This window comes from Perca fluviatilis, chromosome 13 (genome assembly GCF_010015445.1).
Source record: "Perca fluviatilis chromosome 13, GENO_Pfluv_1.0, whole genome shotgun sequence".
NCBI lineage: Eukaryota > Metazoa > Chordata > Actinopteri > Perciformes > Percidae > Perca > Perca fluviatilis.
In genome coordinates this window covers 1,692,166-1,711,528 of record NC_053124.1, presented here as the reverse complement: position 1 = coordinate 1,711,528, position 19,363 = coordinate 1,692,166, and the positions used below count along the sequence as shown (strand labels likewise).

At 41.1% G+C, this 19,363-nt stretch overlaps 1 protein-coding gene across 1 annotated transcript in view; it reads right to left on the bottom strand.

Annotated features, from left to right (window-relative positions):
* phf14 (PHD finger protein 14) overlaps positions 1-18,855 on the bottom strand; it is a 131,251-nt gene extending 112,396 nt beyond the window's left edge. Inside the window, 5 exon segments of the mRNA XM_039819814.1 lie at positions 11,356-11,488; positions 12,645-12,837; positions 12,839-13,427; positions 14,381-14,491; positions 18,834-18,855. Of these exon segments, the coding sequence (XP_039675748.1) occupies positions 11,356-11,488; positions 12,645-12,837; positions 12,839-13,427; positions 14,381-14,491; positions 18,834-18,840 (1,033 nt within the window). The 5' untranslated portion in view covers positions 18,841-18,855.
* Positions 18,856-19,363: the final 508 nt, after the last annotated feature.

Below are 19,363 nucleotides of genomic sequence, written 5' to 3'. Positions count from 1 at the left end.
ACAAAAAGTAAAATACTGACCTGTTCTGCTCTGGTCCAAAGCGGTCTATCTACTGTGACACTGCAGCACCACAAATTGAACATTTGACAAAAAATGTAGCCCCAGAGAAGCAACAAGAAGCCAAGCGAAAGAATTTTAATGTTGTCTTCTTAACTTTCTGAGGTTGCCTAAACAATTACTTGGCTGACGTGGTTTCTATGGCAGCTATTACACCAGGCAGACGTGCTCTTCACTACCAATGAGGGCAGCAATCAGTACTCTGCCTCCGTTGGGGAGATAACACTCTAACTCCTAATTCAGTCAACCAGCCTTCGGGCTTTTTGAGCAATGGGAAAAACTCACAAATCGAAGGCTTAATGTTCTGCATGCCCGTCCCTGTGTGCCACACTGAGGATTCAGACGCCCATCGAAAGCAAACACTGGGGCAGATGGACTTGTTTATTCAGCTCTACACTTTGTTTGGTGGGTGCATGTCCTTTTCTGATTGCGAGACCATTTGCTGTGTGTCACGGTGAATCACTAATTTTGAACTCTGCTCTTCAGAGGATGGTGGGGTGTATCTTCAGTTTTTACAGGCCACTGGTTTCTTCTTGAGATCAACTCAAGAGCAAGATACACCAATCAAGCTTCTGATTATTCCACTGGGGAAATTAAGCCACAGCTGGAATTTGTCCTGACCTTCAAAACGGAAGAACTACTAAAAATGTAACAACCCAAGATGTGAACAGAACTACTGCCTCCATTTTCCCTCCACAGCATGTGGCAGGCACAGGAGTAAGTCCTGCTAGCTCCAATATAGCTCCACCCATTGTTATTTTCTTAAATAAAAAGGTATTAATGGAATAGTTGTGGGCTTCATCTTCACTGATTGGGCTTTGAACCATGGAACTGGGGGTTGTGAAAGACCACCATGCTGGTTTAACCGACTTATGGCTGAACCATGGCACAAATCTTCGGTGTTCCTTTTGAACTCGGATACAAAGCTCAGACCGTTAAGCCACGGGTTGCTGGCTAATATGAGCTAAGCTGACAAAAAGTGATGACTACAGGATATCTTCATAATCCCTGAAGGAAAGATTATCCTTGTCAGAAATGACGAGCTTGGCAGGAAAAAAAAGAAGGGCAAGGTAGAGTTGACTCAACCAAGAGAAGTACTTTTAACTGCATTGAGATTTAATAGAAAGCACTACAACAACAACAACAACAACAACAAAACTAGTTGTGGTTGCATCCAGCAGTGAGAATATGAAAATAATGTGTGCATGAAGACTAAGTAAAGGTAATTAGGGATTGACCAATTAGCAGCTTGGCCGATTATCAGGGCCGATATTTGGCAATTTGCAAATTATCTGTTTCTGTGTTTTATTGGACAGATAACCAATACATTTAATTAATTAAAAAGCGCGCTACTTTGGCTGTGCTACGGCTCTGTAAGCAGTCTGCAACACCTGAAAACAAACTGTAAGCATGTTAAAACTTCAGAAAGCTATTTTTGTGTTAATGTATTCATATTTTTGAGCATGTATTAAGTTTAGTTTCGGTTTTATTAAATAATTGCTTAAAGCATTTAAACAAACGTCTGTTTTGGAGTTTGTAACATTCCAAATTGTTAATTTTGACAGCATATCCATCGCTCACAATTTCAACTTGGCAGCAGTCTCTTTCTTATCATCTATGGAGGAAATATTTATTCATAATTCAAATTGTAAGTCCAAAGAGAAATTGAAAGTCCAAAGAGAAAACAAAGCGAGATCAAATTAAAAATATTATTATTTATTTATTTTTTTTTCATTTGGCTTTGGCTTTTGAATTTAATATTTGGCTTTTGAATTTCCATTTAACATTGCCTTTTTGTTTGGACTTGACACATGTCAATGTAAATGAGGAGGTGTGGCCCAAAGGCTGGTGGGAGTGTCTGAAACGAAAAGGGTGCAGAGGCGCCTTATGAACAGCAGGGGGAGCAGACTGCTGAGGAGCATCTGTCTGCAGCTTTACCACCTTGGCCAGGCTTGGCCTCTTATTTCACATGATAGAAAATGATGATGTAGGCTAAACACAAACGACATTTCATGCAACAACCGTGAAGTTTTCATGTAGTTACTATAATTGGGCCCGTGTTAGTGAGGACTAAATTAGGACTGTATTTAAAGCTGATTCTGGTACCCAACTTCGCCCCAGGTGTGTCGGTTTAAAACACGACTCAGACAACTTCTCTCTTTTGATGTTATATTTAATTAAGCAACAGTAGAAACATGGGTGTGGGTAGCTCTGCTTACATGTGTGGTCAGATCTCGAGGACACACACGCACACAATCTCAACTGGATAGTCATCGTCCGAACTGCCACCTCCTTTTTCCTTTCTTTCACTTTTTTCTCCGGGTGGTCCGCGCTATTCTCCAACATGTAGCCTACTCACAACAATCACTCCTGATTGACGGGCTTTTGTACAGCCCGTGTACTTTTTCAGACTTCCAGCTAACAGCGGTGTCTGTGAGCATCACTGGCCGGCCAGCAGGGAGGCGATCCCAGCCACCACCAGCTGGCTGTCCCGTCAGACTGAAGCTTCTGACAACATCGGAGAAAATGTGCAGTTGGCCATCCACGTTTGTAAAACTGCCCATATTCAAACTCTACACAGTTAATTTATCGCATAAAAAAAGTCTCAATAGTGAATTTAGTGGTGGAATAGCAGATGAAAATTGTAAAAAGTTCCCAGTTGTTTGCTGCTGCTACTACGGCAAACTCCCGATCTAGATTATAGAATCGATTGCTTTTTTATAATTTCCATCTGCTATTTAGTTAGTTAGCTGGAAGTCTGAAAAAATAGCCTACACAGGCTGTACAAAAGGCCGTCAATCAGGAGTGATTGTTGTGAGTAGGCTACATGTTGGAGAATAGCGCGGACACGCACCTCAAACCGCGCGCACCACCCGGAGAAAAAAGTGAGAGAAAGAAAAAGGAGAGGTCGCAGTTCGGACGGTGACTGACTACCCGGATGAGATTGTGTGTGTGTGTGCGTCCTCGAGATCTGACCACACACAAACACATGTAAGCAGAGCTACCCACACCCATGTTTCTACTGTTGCTTAATTAAATATAACATCAAAAGAGAGAAGTTGTCTGAGTCGTGTTTTAAACAGACACACCTAGGGCAAATTGGGAACCAGATTCAGCTTTAAATACAGTCCTAATCTAGTCCTCACTAACAAGGGGCCCAATTATAGAAACTACATGAAAACTTCACGGTTGTTGCATGAAAGGTCGTTTGTGTTTAGCCTACATCATCATTTTCTATCATGTGAAATAAGAGGCCAAGCCTGGCCAAGGTGGTAAAGCTGCAGACAGATGCTCCTCAGCAGTCTGCTCCCCCTGCTGTTCATAAGGTGCCTCTGCACCCCTTTCGTTTCAGACCCTCCCACCAGCCTTTGGGCCACGCCTCCTCATTTACATTGACATGTGTCAAGTCCAAACGAAAAGGCAATGTTAAAGGTCCAATATGTAATATTTGTACTGTAATAAATCCAAAAATGACACCAATGCCTCATCAGATATTAAGGAAACATGAAACTGAAATACTATCTTTTCTGACAACAATGCTAATGTCAGTATTTTTTCTTTTTGAAATTTACATTCCGTGACGGAATTTATGTTTATGTTTTGATCTGTGTGTTGTTATCAACGGCCCAGTTTGACAGCCAGGCCGGGTTGCCAGATATACCTGTAAAAACGTAAACCCAGCGCGCTACAGCTGTAACGGTAGTACAGCCATGAAAGCAGCACACAAACGAACAGGATCAACGGAGATAGATTCTACCCGACCTAAAAAAACAGTTGCGTGACCAGAGACGTAACAACCCCCTGGTAAATATTGGAGATGTATTTGAAAGATGGAGACAGCTTAGATCCCAAAAGGACGCTGAGTTGGCTTATTTCCTCCTGAACAGGTAAGCATAGCTTCAGGCTAATTTATCACAGCCACTAGGGACGGGCATTTTATGTCATTTCAACATTTGTGTACTCACATTGAATTATATAGCTAGAGTACCCGAGTTGGTTACTCGCAAAAACAATTGAGACATAGCCAGTAAAGTGATCCCGACTGGTCCTGGCTAACGCCGCCATGCTAAACCTGTTAACTGCTAACGTTACCGGGAGGACCAGGCAAGCAGCCCACGGCTGTTTACACGATGTAGTTCAGTGGCTGGAGCCGACAACGGTGAGTTATTTTAAGCCACGAAAGGGGCTTAAATAGTCGGAAGAGAGGACTGTGAGTTTGCAGTGTGTTTAGCGATTGTTGCCGTAATTCTAAGCCAATGAAGTGTGTTCCGTCGGCAAGGTAGTGGTATTTTTTGCGTTTCGTATTGTAATTCTAAGCCGAGGAAGTGTGCCTGACTGGCGTGTGGAGAGAACGGTGAGGTTGTTGTGTTTTTAGCGGTTCATACTGTAATTTTAAGCCGAAAAAGTGTGTCTGTCAGTTGGTTACAGAGCTCCGCGTGAGCACGGGCTTTTATGACTGTCAATATAGCTAGCATCTAACGTTAGCTACTCCGCTCATTGACATATATAAAAGACTCCGCTGTGCTGTGGAGTAATGTCTGGCTATTTGAGACTAGCATCTAACGTTAGCTACTCTGCTGTGCTGTGAAGTAATGTCTGGCTATGTGAGAAAAGCGTCTAGCAACATTGTTGTGAATGCTGCGGTCTCAGCCTGGCAACCCCCGTGAACTTTGAGTCTGGGCAGGAGGGGGCGGGGGAAACGACTAGTATTTTGAATTGGTAGTGCAGTAACTATTTTAACCGCTAGCTGCCAGTATTACATACAATATTACATATTGCACCTTTAAATGGAAATTCAAAAGCCAAATATTAAATCCAAATGAAAATCCAATGTTAAATTGAAATTCAAAAGCCAGATATTAAATGAAAATTAAAAGCCAATGTTAAATTGAAATTCAAAAGCCAAATATTAAATGAAAATTAAAAGCCAATGTTAAATTGAAATTCAAAAGCCAAATATTAAATTCAAAAGCCAAAGCCAAATGGAAAATTAAAAAAATAATAATATTTTTAATTTGATCTCACTTTGTTTTCTCTTTGGACTTTCAATTTCTCTTTGAACTTTCAATTTGAATTATGAATAAATATTTCCTCACTACACTCACTGGCACTTCATTAGGTACACCTGTACAATATAATGCAATCCAATACAACAGCTCTGCCATGAATTCTACTTTTACGAAGATTATAATTTGTCAATTTTTGTTGACACTGTCAGAAAGGTGATAATATACTTTGTGTTTATTATTAAGGTTGTAGTGGGTGGTGGTGTTGTACCGGAGTGCAGTTTATTGAAAGGTTTCTCTAACATTCTGCCGCTCTTATGTATGTAAATGGGTTGGCCAAAATATTAGAAACAACTCAACAACAAATATAATGCTGTCCAGTTCAACACCACTGTAAGCTACAACATGTTTACAATAATAAACATGCAGTTCAGTGAATACGTCTCTGACAGTGTCAATCAACACTGAACATTATTATCTTTGTAAAGGCATGTAGTGGCAGGTGACTATATATAGCTATCTGCATACCCAATAACAGACCAGTTAAGGTAACAATATTAATAAATTATTGGAAAAGCATATTAATGCAGAGGTTTCCACACAGTGGTGACTGAATGGACTATGAAAAGTATGTGACTCCTATGCTACAGACAGTTTTTGTCTTTCCAAGGGATTTGTTGACATTGACAATAATATAGAAATTCCTTTTGTTAGCATTAAAACTGAACAAATATGGTGCCATCGTTTATGAGTCAGGGACAATTTGAAAATTATATTTACAGTACATTTCAGTATAAAATTCAACATTACTTTCACATCACTGGATGAGAAAAGGATGACAACTGGATGGTGATATTGCCCTTTGATGACAAAATAAGGGCCTACTACTGAATAAAAGAAAACCAGAATCTTAACACATGTGACAAAAGGGCCATCTTTGGCATTTACAGTCAAAGGCAAATTAAAGCAAAGGAAGAACTTCTGGTATGGTAATGATGTCTGTCTGTATGACTGGCGAGAGTCTGATAATCAAAAGGCAGGCTGGTAAGAACAGGACTCCTCTATGTGCTCTGTGTAGACGCTTGCTTTGTGGACTTGTGCTTGTTCCTCCTTTTGATCTCTTAGCCAGGTCTTGTGTGCAACACCTTTCATGTCAGCCTCTCTTCTCGTCTGAGGGGGAGTGATGGTGTCCGGACAGTGGTGCAGCAAGAGAACAAAGAAGCGGTGAAGTCAAGCAGCAAGACTGACTTGTGTGAGCTCCTGATACTGACAGCTCATCTCTCATCTCTGCCTCAAAGTCCTTCATTGTTTGACCATGTCTTAACCTTGAACAAGGTACTTTGTGATCTCTAAAATGAGTCAACATGTCATGAGTACATTATATTATCTCCAGCATCAGGACTATCACATTTATCCAGCTCGCAAGTACTCAAATAAAGCTGTCAATATACAGATTATTTAATGCAGGGCAGGATTATTTTATCAATTATTTTTCAGTTGATCCATTAATTATTTAGTCTACAGACTATGCCGTTGCCTCCCTAGGGAGGTGTTCCACAACCAGCTGGGAGAAGGCCTCGGCGAAGACCCAGGACTAGGTGGAGGGATTATATCTCCAACCTGGCCTGGGAACGCCTTTGGATCACCCAGTCGAAGCTGGTTAATGTGGCTCGGGAAAGGGAAGTGTGGGGTCCCCTGCTGGAGCTGCTGCCCCTGCGACCCGATCCCGGATAAGCGGACGAAGATGGATGGATGGATGGATGGATGGATGGATGGATGGATGGATGGATGGATGGACAGTACTATTGTCCACTGGGAGCATACATTGCGAAATATAATAAAAATAAAATAGAGCCCAAAATGTAGCCTTGAGGTACTCCAAACCTAATTTTGACGAAGAAAGAGAGATTTTCTTTGAAAACACAGACATGTCTATTTTCACAGAATTCTAGTAAACAGAGCCCATACCACCATCTGCATTCATCAGTAAGTAATTAGTTACCCTGTATCACTATTACATAATTTGTAGGTTACAGTGATAATGAATAAACAGAATCCTCCTTAAATATAGGTCATCATTTTACCCTATGCAAGATATTCCTCCTGAATTTCTCTTACTCTCAACTGTTTTTTTTTCCTTTTGGGTGACTCTACCAGGGGTTGATGCATCGACTGTATAAGCTAAACCAAAACATCTGGATGGAACCTGTAATTGTTTGACCTCTGTCACTAACTAACTTAACTCTAACTTATAAAAAGGGGGGCTGAGATGAAATTTAAAAAGGGTCTAAAATCGGCAATGGTTCCCTCCATCTTTATATACAGTCTATGGAATCTACCAGGAGCTATTGCCCCTGACAACACAGCTCCAAGGTACACAAACCACTTCACTACCGGGGCGATTCTTGGATATATTCCTTCATGTTGACATGACTGGTGACATTTCAATTAATTTGCAGTAATATTGAAAATGGAAATGTATTTTTTTATATAGATCTTGCCATTAACCACTAGACACGTCTTAACTAAGGAATGAGAACAAAAGTCCTGGGAGATGATGTACTTTGATATATAATTTAAGGATTAGACCATATGTCATAAATGAAACCTCCATTAGCACTATGGATATATCCATCCAAATACACAGGAACTCAAAACCTATTGCTAGAACTAAGTTCTATATTTTACTGCCCCAGACCATTCATGGGTTGGAAAGGAAGATAGGAACTGGCTTCTACTGCAAACCACTTAGTCTCCCATCTGTGTTTTTTCAGGCAGATTAAACATGTCTCAGAGGAAGAAAATATCAACCAACCAAACAAACAAGATACATTTAACCCTTGTGTTGTCTTCCCGTCCACCTTGAAAAAATATTTTTCAGCGTTATTTGAAAAAAAGGGTCAATTTGACCCAAAGTCAACACAAGGGTTAAAAGACCTGGGGCCTGTTTCACAAAAGCAGAATATATAAATCCAGGATAAATGATAAAGCAAGGCTTGACCTACTCTGTGCATCCTGGCTTGGTGCGTTTCACGAAGGCCAAGCCAGGCTGAGGAGGAGCGACTAGGTAGAGCCAGGCTGAACTAATTCAGATAGATGCGCGTCCTCCGCTTTCCTCAAAAGACCGCAAGGTCGATCACAGATTTACTGATGCCAAAATGGAGAATACGCATTGTACATACTTTATACAGAGTGAGCAGCAGCTTCTTGTGGAAGTATGTGGACGTGAAACACATTATTTGTATAAAAAGAAAAGAAACACGGCCGCTGTAATGAAAAAGCAAAAGAAAGCGAGGAAGACGATTGCGGACTGACTGAATGTGTAAGTAACCTAAACATATACATTAACTGACCACTGCTCTGAATTGAAACCGTCATAATCATACCATTCAAGGATTAGGCTACTAATCATTTGCACAAATTAACAGTTGTACTCTTTTCCTTAAAAGTAAGCAGAAGATAATGAAGAAATTTACCATGAAGATCAATTTTCTACAACGCTAGAATATGATGTGTAAATATCTCTTTCACTCTGTTCCTCCCTCTCTCTCATGGGCTAAAATATAAATTTCCTAAGTCATTAACTTCCACTGCTCGCTTTTAATGCAAAGTGTACAACTGCAAATGACAGTGACTCATTGAATGGTTTCAGTTAAGAGCAGTATATTTCATAAATGTATATTTTTAGACTATCATTCAGTCGGTCCGCTATTATGCCACGCTTTAATATTGATGCGCTTTAGGAATCGCTTTACTCTATTTGGCAAGTGGGGTCTATCTATGCTGGAACTATTTAGCAGCACGAAATGTGCAAAATTGGTTATCATCGTTAGCAGTGATACCTCATGCTTGTAATGTGGGAATGAGTGGAATATGGTGAAGTTCTTGTGTCCCATCCACTGAACTTAAAAGAACGGCCTCATCACATTCTACTGGATTGTTGTAGGGTGTGCTCCTAGATATTCATCTTGGAGAGTGGCTGGGGTAAACAACTGGGGGGAAAAATGGCTCGAAAAAGATGCAAGAGCATGCAGACTCAGAGGCCTACTACCAAGCTACATTTAGAGAATGTCAAAGAGAAGAAAATGGATAAGCAGAGGCGTCAGGTTTCGCTCCTCTCAAACAGAACAAAAAAATGATCTCATAAAAGCCCTGGCCACATTCACAAAAAGAGAGATAAGGAAAGAAATGGAGGAGGCCAAAATATATTTCATACTCATAGTTGAAAACCCGGATGTATCTCATAGCGAGAAGGTCTCCTTTGTTGTAATTTGTGTCTGAACTGGATGTCAAAAAGCGCTTCCTCCAGGTCTGTAATGTGTCAAGAACAAAGGTGTGGAGACAGGGAAAACAGTTCTCGACTTGCAACAGAGCAATGGCCTACAGATCTAAAACATGCGTGGTCAAGGCTGTGATGATTGAAAAATTGTCTTCTTTATGAATTTAGGCCCATGTTGCTCTAACATCCTCTGCATGTCCCTGAACCAAAACCCAAAAATGTTCAAAGCAGCAAATCTTCACATTTGAGGGGCTGTAATAAGTAAACGTCTGGCAATTTTGTCTGATAAAAGACTGTAGAGCTGCAAAGATTAATCGATTAGTTGTGAACTCTTAAATTAATCGCCAACTATGTTGATAATCGATTAGTCGGTTTGAGTAATTTTTTAAGACAAAATGTAAAAATTCTTTGATTCCAGCTTCTTAAATGTGAATATGTTCTAGTGTCTTCTCTCCTCTGTGACAGTAAACTGAATATCTTTGAGTTGTGGACAAAACAAGACATTTGAGGACGTAATCTTGGGCTTTTTGGGAAACACTGATCCACATTTTTCACAATTTTCTGATATTTAAGAGACCAAACCACTAATTCAATAATCGAGAAAAAAATTAACAGATTAATCGACTATGAAAATAATCGTTAGTTGCAGCCATAATTAACTTATATCAACTACATTTTTGTTAACAGACAAATGGATTCATCATTTCAGCACTTCTAATTAATATTCTTGTTCAAATTAAAAACCACTAAACTTTTTGTTCAATGGCACATGCTGCACAGATATCTAGATGAGCTAAATTATTGTGCTATAAATATTTTCTGTCCAAAAAGAGCAGCTCTTCTCAGCCGGTCTTGATTTGTCTGGTGCTTTCAAAATCAGTACAACAAGGGGAAATAAATGAATGGAAAATGACTGGTGTCCCATTGATCCAACTTGCATGGTCAGCCTTAACTATGGATGTCTGGGACAGCACCAATCCAAAAGAAATGACTCACAGAGTCATTGATCTTGTTTCTAAGCAGTCATTTTATGAAGTAGTCGAGACAAATACCTGGCCTGTTGCCTGACTGATTTTAGGCATGAGTCTTTATTGGCTCTTCATATCGACACACTTGTATATTGGACTAAAAGCTGATTTCTGCTTCTGCGTTAAATCGATGCCGTGGGTACGTATGTAGGTACATGGAGACACAGACCCTAGGCTGGACCCTACGCCGTAGCCTGAGGTGCAACTCTCAAAAAAGTTAGGCTTGGTAGCGTTGCATTTCCCCTGGTCTATATCCATGATGTTCCACTTCCGGGATAGCTCTGGTGCCGCCGGAAATTCCCCTGGATGTCCCTCTTTTCGGCCGGATGTGTCCCCTTCCTCTTCCTTTGTGTTGGCGTTCTAACCTCCGGTGGATTTCTGAGGACTATGGTTAACTGCTCTTCAGATCTCTGCAGGGTAAATCCAGACAGATAGCTAGACTATCTGTCCAATCTGAGTTTTCTCTTCTACGACTAAAACTACTTTTGAACGTACACGTTCCACCAAAACACTCAGCACTTAGTGTCGCCCAAGACGTTTGTGATTGGTTCAAAGAAATGCCAATAAACCAGACTCTCCTCCGCAGCGCTGTGGAGGAGGGTCTGGCAATGCGAGACTATATTTCCCGACTCATTTCCTGGTTCTCCTTCTTCATCAACAACATGAAATCAAGGAGAGGGTTAACTTCTCCTGCTCCAGATTTCCCACTGTGGTCAGAAAGAACAGGGGAGACACTTTGTTTCTCTCACTGTGACTCTAGAGTCACTACTCACTCTGAAGCTAATTACTGTCACTCTCTCACTCGCTCTACCACACAATCCCCACGCACACACACACACACATGCCAGCCCTGCTATTCTCTTAAAGAGATCGACGATTACACAAACGCACAAGTATAAACTTCAGGCCACTTACGTAGGCTACGGAGAAAGCTTTGCATGGAGCCTCCGCAGAAGCATAAATGAGCCTTAACTCTGCGGCTTACCTTCGTGCACGGTCACCCCACAGTTGTCACATTGGATGATCTCATCTGCATCCTCGCTGTTGTCTCCCAGACAGACGCAGCAGATGAGGATGTGCTGAGTGCTCCAGGTTTGGGATCGGTCCAGCAAGGCATCCTGGGGGATGAGGAAACAGAGACACCGTAAAGCCACTTATCGACGCCCCCTCCCTCTGATCGGACCACAGATCCGATAACAGACAGTTAGTAAATCCCATGTACAATGCTCATGGACACTGTGCTAAGTCGATTACAACAAAGGCAGGAATTCTCCTGGAATCACTCAGATACCATCTAAACCTCTCAATGGATTATATGGTGACTTTGTGACTCATATTGTTGTTTGGTATTATGGATTGCCATACAAAGTAGGCCAAATACCTCATTCATCGGCAGTGGGTTACATAACTAGTATAACATGGAAGAATGCATTTAGCCGTTTGACTACTAGCACAAAGTAGGGTCCACAAGAAGAAGAAAGAGAAAGTATAAATAATCTTTATTGTATAATATAATATGTAAGCTGCTTGTTCACACAATTATGACTTAAATCAGGCACTATCATAATCAGAGAATAAGTAAACAAGACTAAGAATCTGATCAAGCATTCAATGCCGACTATAATTTAGCAACCACTAACACTTTTCAACTATATTGTGGAAAATGTGACTGAAGTGTCCACTGTGAATTTCACTGCCTTTCTTACACTGTAGAATGAACATTGTTCTATTCAGTTGTGGTGCCTCCGCAGCCTCACAAGCAAACGTCACTGAAAAGCAGTTGCATTTCAAGTCAGCAAACCGCCTCAGCTTTTTCCACAATTTTTCCATCTATGGTGTGGAATCCAAAATGTTTTACATTATACAAGTAATTGATAATCAAAATTGTTGACCATTACTTTTTTTGTCAATCGACTAATTGATTAATTGACTAATGGTTGCAGCCGTAATAAGGAGATATTAGCTAGAACTCCAATGTGGGCTCCGTTGAAAGTCTGTGGCTCTTTTGTGTTGTGTTTCAGCCTGTGCTCTGGCTGATATCTCGATAGAACAGCCAACGATATGCTAAACAAACAAGTTGTGAAAGAAAATGATTTGATTACAATATGTGAAAAATGTGTTCCGTAGACAGATACTGGAGAGCAGGATACCCAGGGCTCGGTTTAATGTTAAAAAACCTCATAAAGTGATATTTTCATGCCATGGGACCTTTAAGTACATTTCCCCGATGAGTATTTTTACATATCTGAATACTTGTTCCACCACTGCGCTCACCTCATTGCCCTTTCCCTGGGACATGCTGTCATTCGTCAGCTCTTCATCAAAAGCGTTGGTGCTCTTTGCCTTCTTCTTGGGCTTCTTCACTTCTTTGTCACTGTCACTGCTACTGTTGTTGTTGTTGTTGTTGTTGGTGCTGCTGTTGTTGTCATCACCATCCTCCTTGGCATTGTCGTCATCATCATCATCCGTCGTCGTCGTCGTCGTCGTCCTCATCGTCATCGTCGTTATCGTCGTCCTCACTAGCGCTGCCACTGCCGCCCTCCTCTTCCTCCACTCCTCCTTTTTGAGCGGCTGCTTTGCCTTTCTTCTTCCCCGCTGTGGGTCTCCAGTCGTTATCGTCCTCGCTGTCATAGTCGTCCATCTCGTTCAGTTCTTCCATAGTGGTGAAGTCCAGCAGGGGGCGGTTCCTGCGGAAATTCCATTTCTTGGGCTCGGCCTGAGACTCTTCCGTGTTAGCGCTGCCAGCGCCTGGCGCTGAGTTGGACTCAGTGTCGGCGCCTGCGGCAGGCTCAGGCTCAGCCTCGGGGGCCTTCTTGCTCTTGCGTCGGCCTTTGGGCGGGGTGACGGCGAGGCTGTCTTTGGTGGAGCTGTCTGAGGAAGGCTGCTGTTTGGTCTTCTCTTCATCTTCCGTTAAGTTGTCATTGGCAGCCAGGTCTTTGGCCTCCTCTTCATCTATGCCGTCGTCTGCAGAACCAGCGTTGTCCGAGTCGCTCTCTGAGCCTGCAGCGCTCGCTTTGGACCCTTCCTCATCACTGCCGTTGCCTGTGCCCTCTGATCCTATCACAACACAAAACAATTACAACACAATTAAAAAGAGTGTTTTAACCTTTTTGCAAATGTTGCAAAGAACCACCCCTTTTGTCGGAGAACGGGCAGCTGAAGGACTCTTTGTGGTAGGTGCTGGCGATCGTTTGTTGCCGTTACCTGAAGTTAGCACCAAATGGCAAACAACTGACTCGTGACTTTGATTGGCTCAAACAGTATCACTCAACTGGCCAATCAACTTGCCCAACATGCTGTTTTACTGGTCCTGGGCCATCGGGCTATTGCTTATGTTGAAACTTGATTACTATTATTGAAATATTATATTAAAAAGTTTTAACGTTACGATAGTCATTATCATTGACTAAAACTATAATTATTAGTAAGTAATATGCCTTATTTATCTTCTCTTTATTTAACGAATTGAGCCTCTGTATTGCTATTTTTTTTCAATCTTCTTTCACGATCTTCCCCACCCAATCTCAATAATTCTCTAATTCTACTTAATTCTTCGGTGTTTCTGTCTGTATTGTATACCACTATGACCCCTATGTTTTGTTTCCCTTGTCATTGTTTGATGTTATCTGTAAGCACGTTTGTTCGGTCTTGTTCAATAGCACCAAAAAAATTTTTCAGTAAAAGTATGTAAGTATACTAAGGAAAAAGTAATTAAAGTATTAAAAGTAAAAGTACTCAATGCAGAAAAATCGTAATAAACACAAAAAAAATAAACAAAACGGTTATATTTCTGCATGACAATGCTCCCTATATTGATGCTCCCGGGTGGGTGTGAAGTTTTGGTAAAGAGGTCGGTACCACAATTTGATCGGTGCAGCTTTGTTTGTAAGGGTTGTACATATGGCAGCTTCAGTAGGCCTGCAACAAATCTTACCTTTGTGAATTTTTTTGTTGTTGTTATTGTTTACTTAGGATGTAAAATGACATAAGGCTAGTCCGACTGTGCTCACCTGAGGCATCTCCCACTTCAAAGTCACTGTCATCTGAGCTGTCATAATCCAAGGCATCTAAGAGAGAGGCAGCAAGGGGCTTCACCTGCCGGCGCTTCAGACTGCGGTCCACTAAAGGAGGAGAGTAGCAGAGAACAAAACACAAGGAAACTAGGGCTGAAACGATTCCTCGAATAACTCGAATAATTCGATTACAAAAAATCCTCGAAGCAAAATTCTTTGCCTCGAAGCTTCATTAAATCAATATAATTAAGGTTGTAGGCTCACTGTGTTTCCGCACGGAGGATTATTACTAGCGCACTATAGGTTTGCGCTTCTGCGAACAAGCACAGACAGTATATAAACACAAGACTGACGGCCCAGATTACAAATGAAGGAAGACGAAAATTGCGAGGGTCTAAGAGAAGAGACAGGCGAGAGAAAACGACAGAAAGTTTGGGATCATTTTAAGCTGCAAACATGCTGCTACAACATCTCTGTAACAAACCTCCAGTGTACTCATCCATTCCACGGAGCCAACCCGACACAAGGTAGCTAACGTCTGCTGCTCTCAGTTTACACAATTAGCCTACAGCATGCTACTCTGCTAATAGCAATGTTTTACCAACAAGCTAAAACGAAAGTTGTCGGTTTGTAGTCTAACTGTTTATTAATTTGCTTCTAATCTTTGGAAACTTAGCTGCTGCCGGAGACAAACCGGCTCCTCCCCCCAGCATGGCTACTTAATATGCACGTGAATGACGTCATCATGCATTCTTTATTCTTTCTCCTCACCATAGATATAGCTATGCTCTTCACTGTGTATTAGGCTTCTAAAAATGTGGCCCCCCAGAACAGTGTAGTTGAATAGCCCTGCTGTAAGCAATTTACTATTGCTGTTTACTAAATATTTCTTACCAAGTATTTCTTATCCGATTACTCGATTAATCGATGGAATAATCGGTAGAATATTCAATTACTAAAATAATCGATAGCTGCAGCCCTAAAGGAAACTAAGTTTGGGTAAGCTGTGATGTTCATGCAGCAGGATAACACGTGGATTTAGGAGTGCAGTGAAAAGCAGTACAAAACTACAAAATGTAAATTAGAGAAATTGTGTTACTATGTAAAACCTGTTGTTGAAGTGTATTGGATGGATAATGATAATATATAATACACTGTCAAAGGTAGATAAATCCAAAGAATATCAATTCTGTCATCATCAATAAATAAGGGGCAAGTAAAACGCCACGTTGGGCCAGCACATAAAACAACCCACTTGCCCGTTTGGGCACCATCATATAATAGCCACTCGCCTTAACTTGCCCGTATCTACAGTCAGAGGAATCATTAAGAAGTTTAAAACAACTGGAACAGTGACAAACAAGGCTGGAAGAGGTCCCAAGTTTATCTTGCCACAACGCACAGTGAGGAGGATGGTAAGAGAAGTAAAAAAAAGTCCTAAGCTCACTGTCACAGAATTGCATCAAAGAGTGGCATCTTGGGGTCACAAAGTCTCCAAAACAACCATCAGATGCTCTCTACATGCCAACAAGCTGTTTGGGAGGCATGCAAGGAAAAAGCCTTTTCTCACTAACACTCACAAACGTAAGCGTCTGGAGTTTCCTAAGCGGCACTGGGACTTCAACTGGGATTGTGTGCTTTGGTCAGATGAGACTAAGATTGAGCTTTTTGGCAACAAACACTCTAAGTGGGTCTGGCGTAAAACAAAAGATGAGTATGCCGAAAAGCACCTTCACCACCGTGAAGTATGGTGGAGGATCTGTGAGGCTTTGGGGCTGTTTCTCTTCCAAAGGCCCTGGGAACCTTGTTAGGGTGCATGGCATTATGAATGCTTTGAACTACCAAGACATTTTAAATAAAAACCTGATGGCCTCTGCCAGAAAGCTGAAGATGGGTCGTCACTGGGTCTTTCAGCAGGATAATGATCCTAAACATGTGGCAAAATCTACACAAAAATGGTTCAGCAGTCACAAACTCAAGGTCCTCCCATGGCCATCTCAGTCCCCAGACCTCAACCCAATCGAAAACCTGTGGGGTGAGCTAAAGAGGAGAGTGCATGAGAGAGGACCCAGGACTCTGGATGATCTAGAAAGATTGTGCAAAGAAGAATGGTCAAAGATCCCTCTCTCTGTGTGCTCCAATCTTGTGAAATGTTATAGAAGGAGATTAAGTGCTGTCTTGTTGGCAAAAGGGGGTTGTACAAAGTATTAACATCAGGAGTGCCAATAATTGTGGGACACATGATTTCAAGTTTTCTTTTTCTAAATGCGATTTTTTTTTTTTACCACCAAAGTAATGTTCTTAAATAAAAGGTTGGATTTTTCTCTTTTTTTGCATTTCAGTTCTATGTTGTTTAAAAAAAAAGGAGAATTTTTAGAAGTCCATGACCCCATCTTAAACAGGGGTGCCAGTAATTGTGGAGGGCACTGTACATATACATATACATATATATATATATATATATACATATACATATACATATATATATATATATATATATATATATATATATATAATATATACACACACACACACACACACACATATACACTGTATATATATAAATTTAGACTAAAAGAATTAGGTTTGGGCTGAGGTTAGCCAGCATGTTTTGTGATGGTTCCTTCTGATTTCAAAACTTGCGAGTCAATTTTTCTTAGATTCTTATGTATAACTTTATCATGATTATGCCTTGAAACAGTATATAGATGTATCATATTAGCTGAACAAGAAGTAGAATTTGACACAAATTTTCCATGGAAGACTTTAAGGTATTGTGCATGTTTTTTGTGCAATTTTGAAGCACCAAGCTCAAAAAGTTGACAAATGTTGTGCCATTCTTGGTCTAGTAGAAATATGCCCGATTCTGATTTTGCTTGAAGTAAGGGGGTACAGTCAAAAATGTTGAAAGCATCAAAAATGTAAAAAGTAGTTGGATTGGCCAATGGTACATTCAAATCAAATGATTATGATACGATGACGCCTGAACTAGGGCTGGGCAATATATCCATATTATATTGATATCGCGATATGAGACTAGATATTGTCTTAGATTTTGGATATAGTGATATTGTAATATGGCATAAGTGTTGTCTTTTCTTGGTTTTAAAGGCTGCATTACAGTAAACTGTCATTTTCTGAACTTACCAGACTGTTCTAGCTGTTCTATTATTTACCTTTACCCACTAAGTCATTAAATTATTTCTTGTGATTATTTATCAAAAATCTCATTGTGTAAATAACATTTTGTTAAAGCACCAATAGTCAACCATACAATATCATCGCAACATCGACATTGAGGTATTTGGTCAAGAATATAGTGATATTTGATTTTCTCTATATCGCCCAGCCTTAGCCCGAACGGTGGGTTGTTATTTTTACTTGCCCGACGTGGCGTTTCACTTGCCCCGGGCCATCGGGCAACCTTATTGTTGAACCCTGACTTCCTTAACAGGGTTTGCACTATCAACAATCTCTACCAGCATCAGAAACGTGTAGGAGAAAATACAATCAGCTTGTCAAAGTGGCACACCACTAACAATCAGAAAATGGCACTAAAACCATAGTGATATAGTATATGTCGGTGAAGAGCACTATCTGCCAGTTGAACATAAGTGACATGCCATTTAAAAGAGGCATATCAGTGGGATGCATGTGCCAGTTGAACATAAGTGTATGGTTTCTAAATGCCATATGCCAGTGGAACATCAGCGGCATACTAAAAGTGAATAGTGAGTGACATACCACTAAGAATGTATGCCACTAAAACAACGTATCACTCTAATTGTCTTAGTCTTTAGGATAGCATTACAGTGAAATCAGTAAAGGCTGATTTATGCTTCTGCGTCGAATCGACGGCGTACCCCCGACAGACCCCTCTGCGTCGCCGCGAACCCCTCTCCGAGCCCTCCACTCTAGCTAGACGTGCACCTCCAAAAATGTGTAACTTTGCGTCGAGGCGACACAGACTTCAAGGACTGTGATTGGTCAACTGGTGCTGTGTGTTGATAGTCGGCGTTTCAAGCAGCCTACTGTGGGGAGTAGCAACATGCTAGTTCACTGACATATTTTGGTTACAATGACGGGGTTATCCGTTTGTAAAGTGTCTATATGTCAGTAACGTTTTGAAATTAGCACTTTGCCAGCAAGCAGTACAGTACTTTGTGGGCAGTTGTGCTAAAGTTTGCTTGCTAACATAACATAAACTGGCTGGCAGACACCTCGCAAATAACCTCAGACTTATCGCGTTATGGCGGTGAAATGCACCGCGATGCAAAGCAACCCCGACGCAGAACTCTGAAAGGGTCACGAAGCCGTAGGAGCGACGTACCTACGCTGTGGAGTTGAAGCACAAAACAGCCTGCTGTCTGCTGCCAAAACAACTCATTGTAAACTGAACAGCACACAGCATTTTCAGTAGCACTATACTTAGTTTCTATGTTGAGATTACCTAACATGTAGAGCTTTTCTGCCTGTTCTAGCAGGCTCTTGACATAAGTCCTTGTTTTGGATGTGAGGGGGTTCTGGATAATGCCCCCCCCTCCTTATAGAAGGGCCCACGACTGTTTGTTTACATGTTGCAAACCTTTCCACAGACCTCTGGGCCTACATTAAGCAGCCACAACAGAAACGCGAAACACAAGTTTAATCGGATTTAGCCCATCAGCCTTAATAATAGGTAACTATGACGCTGAAATTGGGACAAATACGAAATTCACAAACGCTCCTCGTGCACACTGCTATTGCTATTACCAAAGTGTTAGCAAACAAAGAGCTCCGCTAACGTTATCAAAAAGCTACAAGTCTTGTTCTTTCGCCCAATAGGTAATCACACATATTCTCTTTAACCGAACACGTTCCGGTGTGTACATGCATTCCGTCCAACAACCTCACTGACAGATTTGACTGCAGTTGTGTCGCCAGCTCACATCCTGGTTTACCAAGCGAAGTAGCTAGCTAGCTAAAGGTGGCTAGCACTAA